This window comes from Hemitrygon akajei, chromosome 27 (genome assembly GCF_048418815.1).
Source record: "Hemitrygon akajei chromosome 27, sHemAka1.3, whole genome shotgun sequence".
Lineage (NCBI taxonomy): Eukaryota > Metazoa > Chordata > Chondrichthyes > Myliobatiformes > Dasyatidae > Hemitrygon > Hemitrygon akajei.
The window spans coordinates 7,268,206-7,284,053 of NC_133150.1; the positions used below are offsets into that span (position 1 = coordinate 7,268,206).

A 15,848-nucleotide genomic window follows, 5' to 3' on the forward strand; every position below is an offset into this window, starting at 1 on the left:
TTTGATTTTTGGATTGATTCTCATGACTAACCCAATCTCAATTGAGTCACCTGTGGAATTTTAATTTGCTTTTCACAGGGCCCAAGGAGTAAGTTAAATCTAATAATAGCTTTGAAAAATCTTCTGATAGGTATTAGTTTCGACTTGGGTAAGAAAGGAGTTGTGTTGTTCCCAGCTGCTGCAGTTGACTTATAACATGTAATGAATAGCTATATAAACAAGATAAGGATGCCTCTTGAACTGTTTAATGAGTTAGACGAAGAGAGGAATAGTAGAAAAATAAAAATAAATGTGATTGTTTATAATTCTTGTGTGCAAAGTTCAGTAACTTGCTTCAAAGGTCAGGAAAAAAAATTGTTTAAATGGAAAACAAAATTATTCCTTTTTCCACTTTCTCAATCTTCAGACAGAGAAGGGTAGTGCACTTCATGAAGCTGCGTTATTTGGAAAGACAGATGTGGTCCAGATACTTTTAGCTTCTGGTAAGTCCCTGTTTTTGAATCCCAGAGTATCAAATAATTTTTCAATGAACAGCTGTTGTTGTTTTTAATGCACCTCAATAATATTAAGTCCTATAAATGATGTGGGAGTTAATTCTCAATTTGTTTATTAGCTATTTTGGTTTTACATACCTATTGGTATACAGATGGTCACACAATAGTTTTGTATTAAAGGCCTTAAGCCTTTTGATTTTCTTCTTTACGAAAACCAGCTCTGCCATTTGTGGCATTGAGCCACTTACCAATGAAATGTACTTTCTCCTTTCCATTATTTTTCATCACAATAATTAATAGTCGGTAGTCCACTAATCTCCTGAAGCCTTCTCCACCATTTACAAATATCTGATTGTATTCTGAATTCTACTTTCTCACCTTCCTTTGGAAATCTTTCACCCTTTGCTTATCATGTATCTATCTACCTCTGCCTTAAAGATATTCCAATTCTGTATCCAAAATCTTTTTGAAGAAGAAAATTCCTTTGATAATAAATGGAACCATTTGAAATTGTCTCAGAGAATGTGTACAGTATACAACCTGAAATACTTAGTCTTTGTAGACATCCATGAAAACAGAACCACCCCAAAAGGACAAATGACAGAAAAATGCCAGAACCCTGAAGTTCCCTCTCACCCCTCCTCTGTACAAGCAGCAGCAAGCTTAATCTTCCCCCAACCATTTCAGCAAAAAAGCGTCAATTCCCACCACCCTCCAGCAATAGCAAAACACACAAAGAGAGATCATGACCTGTAGTCAACAAAACCTATTATTTACCTGACAGTTTGTCATGCCACAGGTCCCCTCTCCCCTCTGATTTTTGCTCACTCTGGTCTCTTCAAGTTAGAGGGACCATTGGGTATCAGACCACAAGAGAATTGCCGGGGTCTTCCATCCCCCTGTTTGTGACATTTACCAGGAGCATTGCAAACGTAGGGCCCAAAACATTGTTGAGGATTGCACCGCCCATACCACAATCTACTTGACCCATGACCATCAGAAAGGAGCTGAAATAGGACTGTCAGACTGGGTAACAGCATTTTCCCTCAGGTTGTGAGACTAATAAATACCCTATCACCACTGAGGTCTCATCAGTAGGTCAGCATGCTGTTTACTGTTTACCTGTGTTGCATGCATTGTGAATTTTTTAAATTAACTTATTATGGTAATACTTTGGTTTATGTGCCATGTGTTAGATGTTTTGTGGGTGCTCCAAGACCCAGAGGAACATTGTTTTGTTTTATTGTATATATGTACAGTTTAATAATAGAGTTGAACTTGAACAGTGTGGATGCAATGTAGCCTCCACCCAGATGGGAGTGGGACAAACTGTCCATGAGCCGGAAGGGCGGGATCCTTCATGATGTTAATAGCTCTTTTCGTGCGCGCTCTCTCTCTCTCTCTCTCCCTCCCTCTCCCTCCCTCTCCCCCCTCTCTCTCCCTCTCTCTCCCCTCCCCCTCCCCCTCTCTCATGCGCGCGATCTAAAACGGGTTGTCAAAACTGCCCAACACATCACTGGAACCAGCTTACCCATCAACAAGGACACACTATTTGTATTGTCAATACTGTATTTGCCACAGTGCAGTTTCCATACCATGCAGTGATACAACTTGTTGGGATGCTCTCTTCTGCGCATTTGTAGAATGGCATGTGCATAGTGCAGCTCTCCTCAGACTTTTTAAAGTAGCTTTCCTGATTGTGTATAATATGTTCCGGGACCATGTGAGGTTGTATGAGCTGTGCGTGCCCAGAAGCTTTGAAACTGCTTGCAGTTTCCATTGCTGTGTTGCTGGAGTGAGTTCTCCTAAAGTCGATAACCATCTCATTTGTCTTGTTGACATTGAGGAAGAGGTTATTTGCCTGTCAACAAGCCTTGAGTCCTTCCATTTCCTCTCTGTAAGTCGCCTCATCGTTGTTGGTGATGAGCCTACCACTGTTGTGTCATTGGCGAATTTGACAATGTGATTACTCAGGTGCTTGGCCATACAGTCATATGTGAGCAGTGTATAGGAATGGGCTCGGTGCACAGCTCTGGGGGGCACCCAGGTTGAAGATCGATGATGAGGGAGGAGTGGTTGTGTATCCTGATTATCTGTGGTCTATTTGTTAGGATGTCCAACACCCAGTTGGTGCTCTATTTTCAGTGTATCAGTATCCTCCCTTAACAAAAATAGCAACGTTGTACATAGTACTTCAGATAAAGTCTCATAAGTGCTTTATAAAGCTGAAGCAAACCTTCCTACTTTGGCATTCAATTGCCGCTGCCAACAAATGACATCCAATTGGGTGTACTGCATTTGGTGTTCATAAAGTGATGCTTTGTATAGTGGAGAAACTAAATGCAGATTGGTTGATTCCTTTCTGCAGTATGTGGTTGTTTTTGTTCAGCTTGAAACATAGATACCTGCTCCCCCCCCACCACAGTCTCCCTCCCAGAGAGTCCCCTCCTTCAGTCCATGCATCACTCAGTTGAGAAGATAATGCATGGCTGGTAATTATTTGTCCCCAGCAAGCCTTTGCCATCTATCTCATAGGAAAGAAACTGATGTCTCCTTTACCAAAGCCATTTTTATCAGACTAACCCTAATTTTAATGAGAACCAGAACTTCTTGTTGAGATCTTCGATACCCAGCTACTCTTCTATATGTGTTAACAGTCAATTGCTAGTCTTTTCAGAGTTATTTAGTCTACAGATCCAGCACTGAATTTTTCACAAAAAGTGTCCTGGCCTATTCAAATTATATACAGTGGATTCTAGTTATTTTGGACACATCAGGACCAGTACATTTTGGCCCAATTAAGTGGCTGTCCTAATTATCTGAAGTTTTTTGGAAATGTTGGTAAGACCTCAGACAAAGTCAGGAATCAAAAAGTTGAGCATGGTGTCCTGAGCTGCCTATATTTCAATGCAAGAAATATCGTAGGAAAGGTGGATGAGCTCGGAGCATGGATTAACTCCTGGAATTGTGATATTGTAGCCATTAGTGAGACTTGGTTGCAGGAGGGGCAGGACTGGCAGTTCAATATTCTGGGGTTCTGTTGTTTTAGAGGTGAAAAGCAGAAGAGATTAAAGGAGGAATGGTTGCGTTACCAGTCAGGGAAAATGTCAGGGCAGTGCTCTGCGAAGAGTGACTGGAGAACTCGTGTAGTGAGGCATTCTGATGGGTAGAAATAAGAAGAAAGGTATGACCACTTTAATAGGGCTATATTACAGACTAGCCAACAGTCTGCGGGATTTAGAGGAAGAAATTAGTAGATAGATATAGTAGGTGATTTTAACTGTCCACACATTGACTGGGAAACCCATACCATAAAAGGACTGGATGGGACAGAGGCAACACGAGTGAATCTGCAGATGCTGGAAATAAATAAAAACACAAAATGCTGGCAGAACTCAGCAGGCCAGACAGTATCTATGGGAGGAGGTAGTGACGACGTTTCGGGCCGAAGCCTGCGTACACCACACCGTCCCTCATTTACACTCTGGGTCCAGCCCTTGGGGGGCAACCCCTTCTTCGAATACTGCTCAAAACACTGGATGCACCGAGATGGTCTCCAGAAAGTGTTCCCCCCCCCCCCCCCCCTTTCTCCTTACAAGCTCCCAGGAGCCATCACACAACGGGGGAGTTAGTCCCCACCAGGAGGGCAGCACCACCGGTTTCCACCAGGTCAGGACACACCAACACCAACGTCTCAATGGCTTCGGACACTCCCACATCGCCGTCCGAGAACTCTAATCTCACTGATAGGTACCCATCGTACGGGTAATCACCCTCGCTCACACCCCAAATCTGCAGGGCGTCAAATGGGGTTAAGGGCAAATGCTTTAGATATTGGTTGTAGAACGACCGGTACAATAAGGTCACCTGCGATCCAGTATCAAGAACGGCTTTTGCGTAAACTCTCTCTATCCGTAGAGGCACACTGGCACCGGGTCCTACCAGCCCATCTGGAATAAAGGCGTGGGCACCCGGTGGTCCCCTTGCTGATCTCTGGGAACGTGCTCCAGTCCGTTCCCTCACTGAGCCTCTCCTAAGTTTCCCGACACCTCTCCCTTCTTAGTCGCAGGGGGGCTTGCCCTCTGCGGGACTCCTTGTCTCTCACAATCCCGCCGAAAGTGTCCCTCCCCTCCGCAGCTATAGCACACCCTCGGCCGCCCACAGTCCTGCCTGAAATGCCCATCTTTCCCACAGTTAAAGCACACGCTGCCCGCCGTCCCTCCTCTCCCAAGACGGCCCCCGCTCCCAACCCACTGCACGGGCCGCCCCCAGGAGTGGGTACCTTCCCTGTCCTTCCCCTCCAGAGGGGGGGTCCCTACTCTCCTGGGGGTTTTCAGTCCTCCACCCAGCCACCACTTCTTGTATCGCTGAGGATTGCTGCTGGTGGCCCGAGCCCCTTTTCCGCCCCAACGCTCTCTCTTCCTCCCGCACCTTTCTAATCAGTTGCCCGAATGATGGAGGGGGGCCCTTTCTATAAGCCTGCCGGATAGTCCTTGTCCTCCTCCAGAGAGCCACTGAATATCTGACTCATCCTCATGCTAGCCACATCAGGCGCCTTCACTACCCACCCGGTGCCGCAACCCCGTAAGCATCCCCTCCATCCGAAACTCAGAGAGCTTTTCCCCTCTCCGTTGTTCCAGACATTGGAACTCTGCTAAAAGCAGCCAGGGTTCCCCTGACAACCCAAACGCTCCCTCCAAAACTTCTATGCATTCCTCCACTGAAGCCCCAGGCTTTTCAGCTTTCAACTCCCGGACTGTTTAGGCTGCCGAACCCCTCAAACTTCCCACCAATCGCTGCCTCTTCTCCTCCTCTGAGCCTGGCCACTCCTCTAACATCAAGGACGTATGCTCGATCCAGGTCCACCTCCCCATCCGGAGTAGGCTTGGCTCCTGAGAACACCCCCAGCTTCAGCCGTGGCCTCTCGGCCACTCTCACCAGGGAGTTCAGTGCGGCTGCCAGCTCCAAGGCCTTCACCGTCCCTGGGGGGGTGGGGGGGGGGGCCTGGTCACGCCTCCCTCCTCTGACCTCCCATTACTAGTGACGGGCACCTCTCTGGGGGTCACTTCTAGTTCTAGCTCATCCTCGGAGAGGATGTGGAGCCCCCACGGCCCTGCCTCCCCCGGAACACTGACCGTCGCTGGCAGTTCCAACGTCAAGACATCAGCACTCGTACGAACCAACACCCAACTAGATTCTACCTCTTTACCACACCATCTAGCTACCAATTCTACCTGCCCCATACCTTTTAACAAACTTAACCCCCGCACTAACGCATCTCCCGAAACTCGAAAATCCACTCTGCTCACTACACAGGCATACTGCACTGGTACATCTTCCAACTCGCACCAGCTAACAATCTTATTTCTGTCCATCTCCGCACTGCTGCCTGCGCGATTCCACAGCCCCTGACAATCCAATCCCGGGACGAGCACCCCACGAATGTAACACCTACCCAACAGGCTGGTATATGTCTAGGGGAAAAGGAGATCCAGCTACTCACCAACCCCACCTCCCGTACACACAGGTGCTGTGGGAATCAAGTTTATGCCGTGCGCACACACACCATATCAAACTCACACCAGATACCGTTATGGAATACACTTTAAAGATTTTACTAAAACTAAAAGAGTACTATGCAATACAATATATATGAAGGAAAAGAAAATAAAGTAAAAGGCGCCAACTTAAAGCTCAGTCAGTTTAGTGCACATCGTTGCAGCTCAAATATCGAACCATTCAACCCCTCGTCACTTTCCTCCAACCTCCACGTCCTCGCACCTGGAACCACCCGGGTGGTCGACCGAGCAGTGCAGCGCACGTCCACCTTCCTCGGCGTCTTCTTCCCGACTCCCCTGAAAAGACCGCGAAACCCCCGCTCCCAGACCTACAAGACAAAATAACATTCCCCATTGGTCAACAAATGAATACAATCCCGATATCAGCAAGTCTAAAGCTAAACAACTGCGAGAGAAAGCACTTATCATACAAAGAAGCATTCCTACTCTTAACAAAACAAAGAAGCCATTTTGATTAACATACACAGTACATTGTACAATAGTTACATCCTCAAAAAATTCCAGCATAGTCAAGCATGATTTCGCCCCTCATAAATCCATGCTGACTCAAACCGATCCTGTTACTGCTTTCCAAATGTGCCGCTCTTTCATCTTTTATAATTGACTCCAGCATTTTCCCCACTACTGATGTCAAGCTAAGTGGTCTATAATTCCCTGTTTTCTCTCTCCTTCCTTTCTTAAAAAGTGGGATAACATTAGCTATTCTCCAATCCTCAGGAACTGATCCTGAATCTATAGAACATTGGAAAATGATTACCAATGCGCCAACGATTTCTCGAGCCACCTCCTTAAGTACCCTGGGATGCAGACCATCAGGCCCTGCGTATTTATTAGCCTTCAGTCCCATCAGTCTACTCAACACCATTTTCTGCCAAATGTGAATTTCCTTCAGTTCCAACGTTACCCTAGGTCCTCTGGCCACTATTACATCTGGGAGATTGTCTGTGTCTTCCTTAGTGAAGACAGATCCAAAGTACCTGTTTGCCATTTCTTTGTTCCCCATAATCACCCGTTTCTGCCTTCAAGGGCCCAACTTTGGTCTTAACTAATTTTTTCCTCTTCACATACCTAAAGAAGCTTTTACTATCCTTTATATTCTTAGCTAGCTTACCTTCGTACCTCATCTTTTCTCCCCATATTGTCTTCTTAGTTATCTTCTGTTGCTCTTTAAAAGTTTCCCAATCCTCTGGCTTCCCACTCATCTTTGCTATGTTATACTTCTCTTGTTTTTATACTGTCCTTGACTTCCCTTGTCAGCCACGGTCACTCCCACTCCCCTTAGAATCTTTCTTTCTCTTTGGAATGAACTGATCCTGCACCTTCTGTATTATTCCCAGAAATACCTGCCATTGTTGTTTCATTGTCACCCTGCTAGGGTATCCTTCCAGTCAGCTTTGGCTAATTCCTCCCTCATGGCTCCATAGTCCCCTTTGTTCAACTGTAATACTGACACTTCCAATTTTCCCTTCTCCCTCTCAAATTGTAGTTTAAAACTTATCATATTATGGTCTCTACCTCCTAATGGCTCCTTTACCTCGAATTTCCTTATCAAATCCAGTTCATTACAGTACACTAGATCCAGAATTGCCGCCTTCCTGGTAGGCTCCAGTACAAGCTGCTCTAAGGATCCATTTCGAAGGCACTCCGCAAACTCCCTTTCTTGGGGTCCAGTACCAACCTGATTTTTCCAGTCTACCTGCATGTTAAAATCCCCCATTACAACCGTAGCATTACTTTTGCGACATGCTAATTTTAGCTCTTGATTCAACTTGCACCCTATGTCCAGGCTACTATTTGGGGGCCTGTAGATAACTCCCATTAGGGTCTTTTTGCCTTTAGAATTTCTCAGTTCTAATCGCCTGTTTCTATGTCACCCCTCGCAAGGGACTGAATTTCATTCATAGAACATAGAACAGTACAGTACATTACAGGCCCTTCGGCCCACAATATTGTGCCAACCCTCAAACCCTGCCTCCCATATAACCCCCCACCTTAAATTCCTCCATATACCTGTCTAGTAGTCTCTTAAACGTCACCAGTGTATCTGCCTCCACCACTGACTCAGGCAGTGCATTCCACGCACCAACCACTCTGAGTAAAAAAACCTTTCTCTAATATACCCCTTGAACTTCCCTCCCCTTACCTTAAAGCATATATGTCAAACTCAAGGCCCGCGGGCCAAATCCGGCCCGCGGTGGAATTATCTTTGGCCCGCGAGATAATATCTAATTACTATTAAAGCTGGCCCCAGTAATCGAAGCGCCTATGGCATATGATATGGCTAATGCTGAGTTTATTCAGGTACCAGGTTTTCAGGGTTTTTAGTGTTTATTCGGCAGTCTTCTTCATAAGAAACGGAATTTGTAAAGTGAAACACTTTGTAGTTATAGCAGAGACTGAGACACATGAGAGCAGGCTAAAAAAACGGAGGCAACGAAAGCTGCGTTCGCACGCGTCCGACTGATCCGGCCTGCATGAAGCTGCATTTTGCTCAATCCGGCCCGTGACCTAAAATGAGTTTGACACCCCTGCCTTAAAGCCATGTCCTCTTGTACTGAGCAGTGATGCGCTGGGGAAGAGTCCCAATCCACTCCTAAATCCTTTCGCATCTCCTCAAAGTTAGCCTTTCTCCAATCAAAAATCTCAACCCTGGGTCCAGACCTATCCTTCTCCATAATTATATTGAAACTACTGATACGTCATTATATTGAATCCATTCCTCTTAATATCTTGTATACCTCTATCATGTCTCCTCTCATCCTCCTCCTCTCCAGAGAGTAAAGCCCTAGCTCCCTTAATCTCTGATCATAATGCATACTCTCTAAACCAGGCAGCATCCTGGTAAATCTCCTCTGTACCCTTTCCAATGCTTCCACATCCTTTCTATAGTGAGGCGACCAGAACTGGACACAGTACTCCAAGTGTGGCCTAACCAGAGCTTTATAGTGCTGCATCAATACCCCGCGACTCTTAAACTCTATCCCTCGACTTATGGAAGCTAACACCCCATAAGCTTTCTTAACTACCCTATCTACCTGTGAGGCAACTTTCAGGGATCTGTGGACATGTACCCCCAGATCCCTCTGCTCCTCCACACTACTGAGTATCTTGCCATTTACTTTATACTCTGCCTTGGAGTTTGTCCTTCCAAAATGTACCAACTCACACTTCTCCAGGTTGAACTCCATCTGCCACTTCTCAGCCCACTTCTGCATCCTATCAATGTCTCTCTGCAATCTTCGACAATCCTCTACACTGTCTACAACACCACCAACCTTTGTGTCCTCTGCAAACTTGAAAACCCACCCTTCTACCCCCTCATCCAGGTCGTTAATAAAAATCACAAAAAGTAGAGGTCCCAGAACAGATCCTTGTGGGACACCACTAATCACAACCCTCCAATCTGAATGTACTTCCTCCACCACGACCCTCTGCCTTCTGCAGGCAAGCCAATACTGAATCCACCTGGCCAAACTTCCCTGGATCCCATGCCTTCTGACTTTCTGAATAAGCCTACTGTGTGAAACCTTGTCAAATGCCTTACTAAAATCCATGCAGATCACATCCACTGCACTACCCTCATCTATATGCCTGTTCACCTCCTCAAAGAACTCTAACAGGCTTGTTAGACACGATCTGCCCTTCACTGACTTCCTGATCAGACCATGATTCTCTAATTGCCCATAGATCCTATCTGTAAGAATCTTTTCCAACAGCTTTCCCATCACAGACGTAAGGCTCACTGGTCTATAATTACCCGGACTATCCCTACTACCTCTTTTGAACAAGGGGACAACATTCGCCTCCCTCCAATCCTCCAGTACCTTCCCCGTGGACAACGAGGACATAAAAGTTCTAGCCAGAGGCTCAGCAATCTCTTCCCTCGCCTTGTGGAGCAGCCTGGGGAATATTCCGTCAGGCCCCGGGGACTTATCTGTCCTAATGTATTTTAACAACTCCAACACCTCCTCTCCCTTAATATCAACATGCTCCAGAACATCAACCTGACTCATACTGTCCTCACAGTCAGAAGTTCCCTCTCATTGGTGAGTACTGAAGAGAAGTATTCATTGAAGACCTTGCTCACTTCCACAGCCTCCAGGCACATCTTCCCACCTTTATCTCTAATTGGTCCTACCTTCACTCCCGTCATCCTTTTGTTCTTCACATAATTGAAGAATGCCGTGGGGGTTTTCCCTTACCCTACTCACCAAGGCCTTCTCATGCCTCCTCCTTGCTCTTCTGAGCCCCTTCTTAAGCTCCTTTCTTGCTACCCTATATTCCTCAATAGACCCATCTAATCGTTGCTTCCTAAACCTCATGTATGCTGCCTTCTTCCACCTGACTAGATTTTCCACCTCACTTGTCACCCATGGTTCCTCCACCCTACCGTTCTTATCTTCCTCACTGGGACAAATTTATCCCTAGCATCCTGCAAGAGATCCTTAAACATCGACCACATGTCCATAGTCCATTTCCCTGCAAAACCATCATCCCAATTCACACCTGCAAGTTCTAGCCTTATCGCCTCATAATTTGCTCTTCCCCAATTAAAATTTTTCCTGTCCTCTCTGATTCTATCCTTTTCCATGATAATGCTAAAGGTCAGGGATCAGTGATCACTGTCCCCCAGATGCTCACCCACAGAGATCTGTGACCTGACCCAGTTTGTTACCTAATACTGGATGTAGAATGGCATTCCCCCTGGTCAGCCTGTCAACATACTGTGACAGGAATCCGTCCTGGACACACTTAACAAACTCTGCCCCGTCTAAACCACTGGAACTAATCAGGTGCCAATCAATATTAGGGAAGTTAAAGTCACCCATGATAACAACCCTGTTATTTTTGCACCTTTCCAAAATCTGCTTCCCAATCTGCTCCTCTATCTCTGCTGCTACCAGGGGGCCTATAGAATACCCCCAATAGAGTAACTGCTCCCTTCCTGTTCCTGACTTACACCCATACTGACTCAAAAGAGGATCCTGCTACATTACCCACCCTTTCTGTAGCTGTAATAGTATCCCTGCCCAGTAACACCACCCCTCCTCCCCTTTCCCCCCTCACTATCCCTTTTAAAGCACCTAAATCCAGGAATATTGAGAATCCATTCCTGCCTTGGTGCTAGCCAAGTCTCTAATAGCCACTACATCATAATTCCATGTATGTATCCAAGCTCTCAGTTCATCACCTTTGTTCCTGATGCTTCTTGCATTAAAGTACACACACTTTAGCCCTTCTACCTTACTACCTTTACACCCTTTATTCTGCTTCTCTTTCCTCAAAGCCTCTCTATGTTAGATCTGGCTTTACTCCATGCACTACTTTCACTGCTCTATTGCTCCAGGTCCCATCCCCCTTGCAAATTAGTTTAAACCCTCCCGTACCATGCTAGCAAACCTACCTGCAAGGATATTGCTCCCCCTCGAGTTCAGATGCAACCCATCCAATTTGTGCAGGTCCCACCTTCCCCAGAACAGATCCCAATGATCCAAAAATCTAAAATCCTGCCCCTTGCCCCAACTCCTCAGCCATGCATTCAACTGCCATCTCCTCCAATTCTTACCATCACTATCACATAGCATGGGCAGCAATCTTGAGAACGCCACCCTTGAGGTCCTGTTCTTCAGCCTTCTGCCTAGTTCCCGAAACTCAGACTTCAGGACCTCATCCTTCTTCCTGCCTGTGTCGTTGGTACCAACATGTATCACGACTTCTGATTGCTTTCCCTCTCGTACCAGGATATCATGCACCCAGTCAGAGACATCCCGGACCCTGGCACCTGGGAGGCAACAAACCATGTGGGTGTCCTTCTGACGCCCACAAAATCTCCTGTGTGCTCCCCTGACTATAGAGTCTCCAATGATGACAGCTCTCCTCTCCGTCCCACCCTTCTGCACCACAAGGTCAGACTCAATACCAGAGGCCCTGCCACCATGGCTCACACCTGGTCAGTCGTCCCCGCCAACAGTATCCAGGACGGTAAACTTTTCATTCGGGGAAATGGCTACAGGGGTGCTCTGCACTACCTGTCTACTCAACTTCACTTTCCCCCCTCTGACTGTCACCCAATGACCTGCTTCCGGCAGCCTCGGTGTGACTACCTCCCTGTAGCTCTCATCTATGACTGCCTCGTTCTCCCTTATGAGTCGAATGTCATCCAGCTGCTGCTCCAGATTCCTCACATGGTCTTCCAGATCAGCCAGCTGCATGCACTTCTGACAGATGTGACTCTGTGGGAGAGTGGAGTTCCCCCAAGACTGCCACATCTCACAGGAGAGGCAAATCACCATCTCAGGAGGCATTGTAAAGACTAACTGGGAACAAGCTCGTCCTCCGCCTTTTCTCGTCAAAGCCTCAAAGCTCCACTCCTTCACTGGCCGCTTTCCACAGGTTGCTCCGCTTTCCTCACCAGCAGAGCCACTCCACCCTCTCTGCCCACCTGTCTGTCCTCTCGATAGGACGTAAATCCTTGAATATTCATTTCCCAGCCCTGGTCCTCTTGCAGCCATGTCTGTTTTTCATACAACATCATACTGGCCAATTTCCAACTGAGCCTCAAGCTCATCCACTTTATTTCTTATACTTCATGCATTCATATATAATACTAATAATGCATTACTTCCCTCAACAAGGCCGCTCCCCAAGTCAAAGCCTGAAAGCTCCACTCCTTTACTGGCCCACTCACTCACTGGCAGCTCCGCTTGAGCTGCCCCTCTATTTGTCTGAGTTTTTCCAAACTGCTTTGTCACCTGACCTCGATTGCCCAATCAGCTGCTTTCTGCTGAGTCTGAGGTATTCAAATCTTGAATTGTCTAATTAACTGCTTTCTACTGAGCTATTCAAATCTTAATTGACTTGATTGCACAGTCCAACTCCCAAAACTGCCAGAATCTCTTGAGCCAAAGACTTGGACTTTTCTCACAAGGCACTTCCCTCGACAAAGCTGCTCCCCAAGTCAAAGCCCCAAAGCTCCACTCCTTTACTGGCCCACTCACTCATTGGCTGCTCCACTTGAGCTACCCCTCTATTTATTTGTCTGAGTTTTTCCAAACTGCTTGGTCACCTGACCTCGATTGCCCAATCAGCTGCTTTCTGCTGAGTCTGAGCTATTCTGACTCAGAATAGATGCATTGAGATGCAGCTCCTTAGAGTCTGCATTAGGGAACTGGAGCTGGAGTTCAATGACCTTCAGGTTGTTAGGGAAAGTAAGGCAGTAAAAGACAGAAGCTACAGGGGAGGTAGTCACCCCAAGGCTACAGGAGACAGATAAATGGGTAACTGTCAGGAGAGGGAAAGGAGAATGTCAGATCATGGAGAGTATCCCTGTGGCTGAACCCCCTCAACGTACTTCATTTTGAGTACTATTGGGAAAGACAACGTACCGGGGGCAAAGCAACAGTTGGCCATGCCTCTGGCTCTGATTCTGGCCCTGTGGCTCAGAAGGCAGAGAACTGGAGAGGACAGCAGCAGTAACTGCAGTAATGGCCGAAGTTTCTGGAAATAGTTCACAAGACGCAGGATAGATATGTCTCACAGAGGAAGAAATTCTCAAATGGCAGAGGCAGGCAACCATGCTAGACAAAGGAAGTTGAGGATTGTATAAAAGCCAAGGAAAGAGCAGATAAGGGAGTGGGAAGTTGAATGATTGGGAAGCTTTTAAAATCCAACAAAGGCAACTAAAAAGTTATAAGAAGGGAAAAGATGAAATATGAAAGGATCCTGGCCAATGATATAAAGCGGGATACCAAAAGTTTTCTCAGTTAAATAAAGAGTAAAAGAGAGGTGAGCGTTGATATTGGACCACTAGAAAATGATGCTGGCCAAGTAGTGATGGGGACAAAGAAATGGCAGCATGACTGAATGAGTACTCTGCATTTGTCTTCACTGTGAAAGACACTAGCAGTGCCAGAGGTCCGTGAGTGTCATCGCTATTAAAAAGGAAAAAGCGCGAGGCAAACTGAAAGGTCTTAAGGTGGATAGGCCACCTGGGCCAGATGGACTACATCCCAGAGTCCTGAGAGAAGTTGAAGAGATAATGGATGAATTGGTCATGATCTTTCAAGAATCGCATGATTTTGGCATGGTCCTGAAGGACTGGAAAATTACAAATGTTGCTCCACTCTTTAAGAAAGGAGGAAGGCAAAAGAAAGGAAATTATAGGCCTGTTAGCCTAACCTCAGTGGTTGGGAAAGTGTTGGGAGTCTATTACTGAGGATGAAGCTTTGAGGTACTTGGAGACTAATGATAAAATAAGTCAAAATCGGCATGGTTTCTGTAAAGGGAAATTTGCTTGACAAATCTGTTAGAGTTCTTCGAGGAAGTAACAAGCAGGGTGGACAAAGGAGAGACAGTGGATGTAATTTACTTGGAATTTCAGAAGATGTTTGATAAGGTGCCACTCATGAGGCTGCTTAACAGGATCAAATCGTATGGCATTACAAGCTGACATGTATAGCAGAATGACTGACAGGCAGGAGGCAGCGAATAGGAATAAAAAGAGCCGTACCTGATTGGCTGCCGGTGACTACTGGTGTTCCTCAGGGGTCCATATTGGACCACTGCTTTTCACATTATTTGTCAATGATTTAGATAATGGAATTGATGGCTTTGTGGCAAAGTTTTCAAATGATACAAAGATAGGTGGAGGGGTAGGTAGTGCTGAGGAAGCAATGCAATTGCAGCAGGTCTTAGACTGGAAGAATGGGCAAAAAAGTTGCAGATGGAATACAACGTTGGGAAATGTGTGGTTATTACCAAAATGAATACATTTTGGTAAAAGGAACAATAGTGTGGACTATTATCTAAATAAGGAGAAGATTTAAACATCAGAGGTGCAGAGGGACTTGGGAGTCCTCATGCAAGACTCCCAGAAGGTTCATTTACAGGTAGTCAACCAGGAGATCCTGTCTGTTGTGGCAGTCGGAGCGGAGGTGCTCGATGAAGCGGTCCTCCAATCTGCGTCAGGTCTCGCCGATGTAGAGGAGACCACACCGGGAGCACCGGATGCAATAGATTACCCCAACAGACTCACAAGTGAAGTGTTGCCTCACCTGGAAGGACTGTTTGGGCCCCTGAATGGTAAGAGGGGAGGTGTAGGGACAGGTATAGCACTTATGCTTGCAGGGATAAGTACCAGGTGGGAGATCTGTGGGGAGGGACGTGTGGACCAGGCAGTCATGGAGGGAACGATCCCTGCGAAAAGCAGAGAGGGGTAGAGAGGGAAAGATGTGCTTAGTGGTGGGGTCCTGTTGAAGGTGGCAGAAGTTGCGGAGGATAATTTGCTTGATCGGGAGGCTGGTGGGGTGGTAGGTAAGGACAAGGGGAAACACGGTCCCTGTTGTGACGGGAGGATGGGGTGAGGGCTGAAGTGTGGGAAATGGAGGAGATGCGGGTGAGGACATCATTGATGACGGCAGAAGGGAAACAACGATTCTTAAAGAAAGAGGACATTTGAGATGTCCTTGAATGGAAAGCCTCATCCTTGGAGCAGATGCGGCGGAGATGGAGGAACTGGGAATAGGGAATAGCATTTTTACATTTGGCAGGGTGGAAAGAGGTATAATCAAGGTAGTTATGGGAGTCAGTGGGTTTATAGAAGATGTCAGTGGACAGTCTGTCTCCAGAGATTGAGAAAGGGGAGAGAAGTGTCTGAGATGGACCAAGTGAATTTGAGGGCTGGGTGAAAGTCAGAGGCAAAGTCGATGAAATTGACTACCTCAGCATGGGTGCAGGAAGCAGCACCAATGTAGTCGTCAATGTAGCTAAGGAAAAG

General features: G+C 46.5%; 1 protein-coding gene across 9 annotated transcripts in view; it reads left to right on the forward strand.

Moving 5' to 3' along the window:
• The window catches only part of LOC140717105 (ankyrin repeat and SAM domain-containing protein 1A-like), a 460,793-nt gene that overhangs the window by 158,433 nt on the left and 286,512 nt on the right, over positions 1-15,848 (forward strand). For all 9 annotated transcript variants that reach the window (XM_073030322.1, XM_073030323.1, XM_073030327.1 and 6 more), the window contains one exon: positions 407-482. In XM_073030322.1, coding sequence (XP_072886423.1) covers positions 407-482 — 76 coding nt within the window. The remainder of the gene's footprint in view (positions 1-406; positions 483-15,848) is intronic.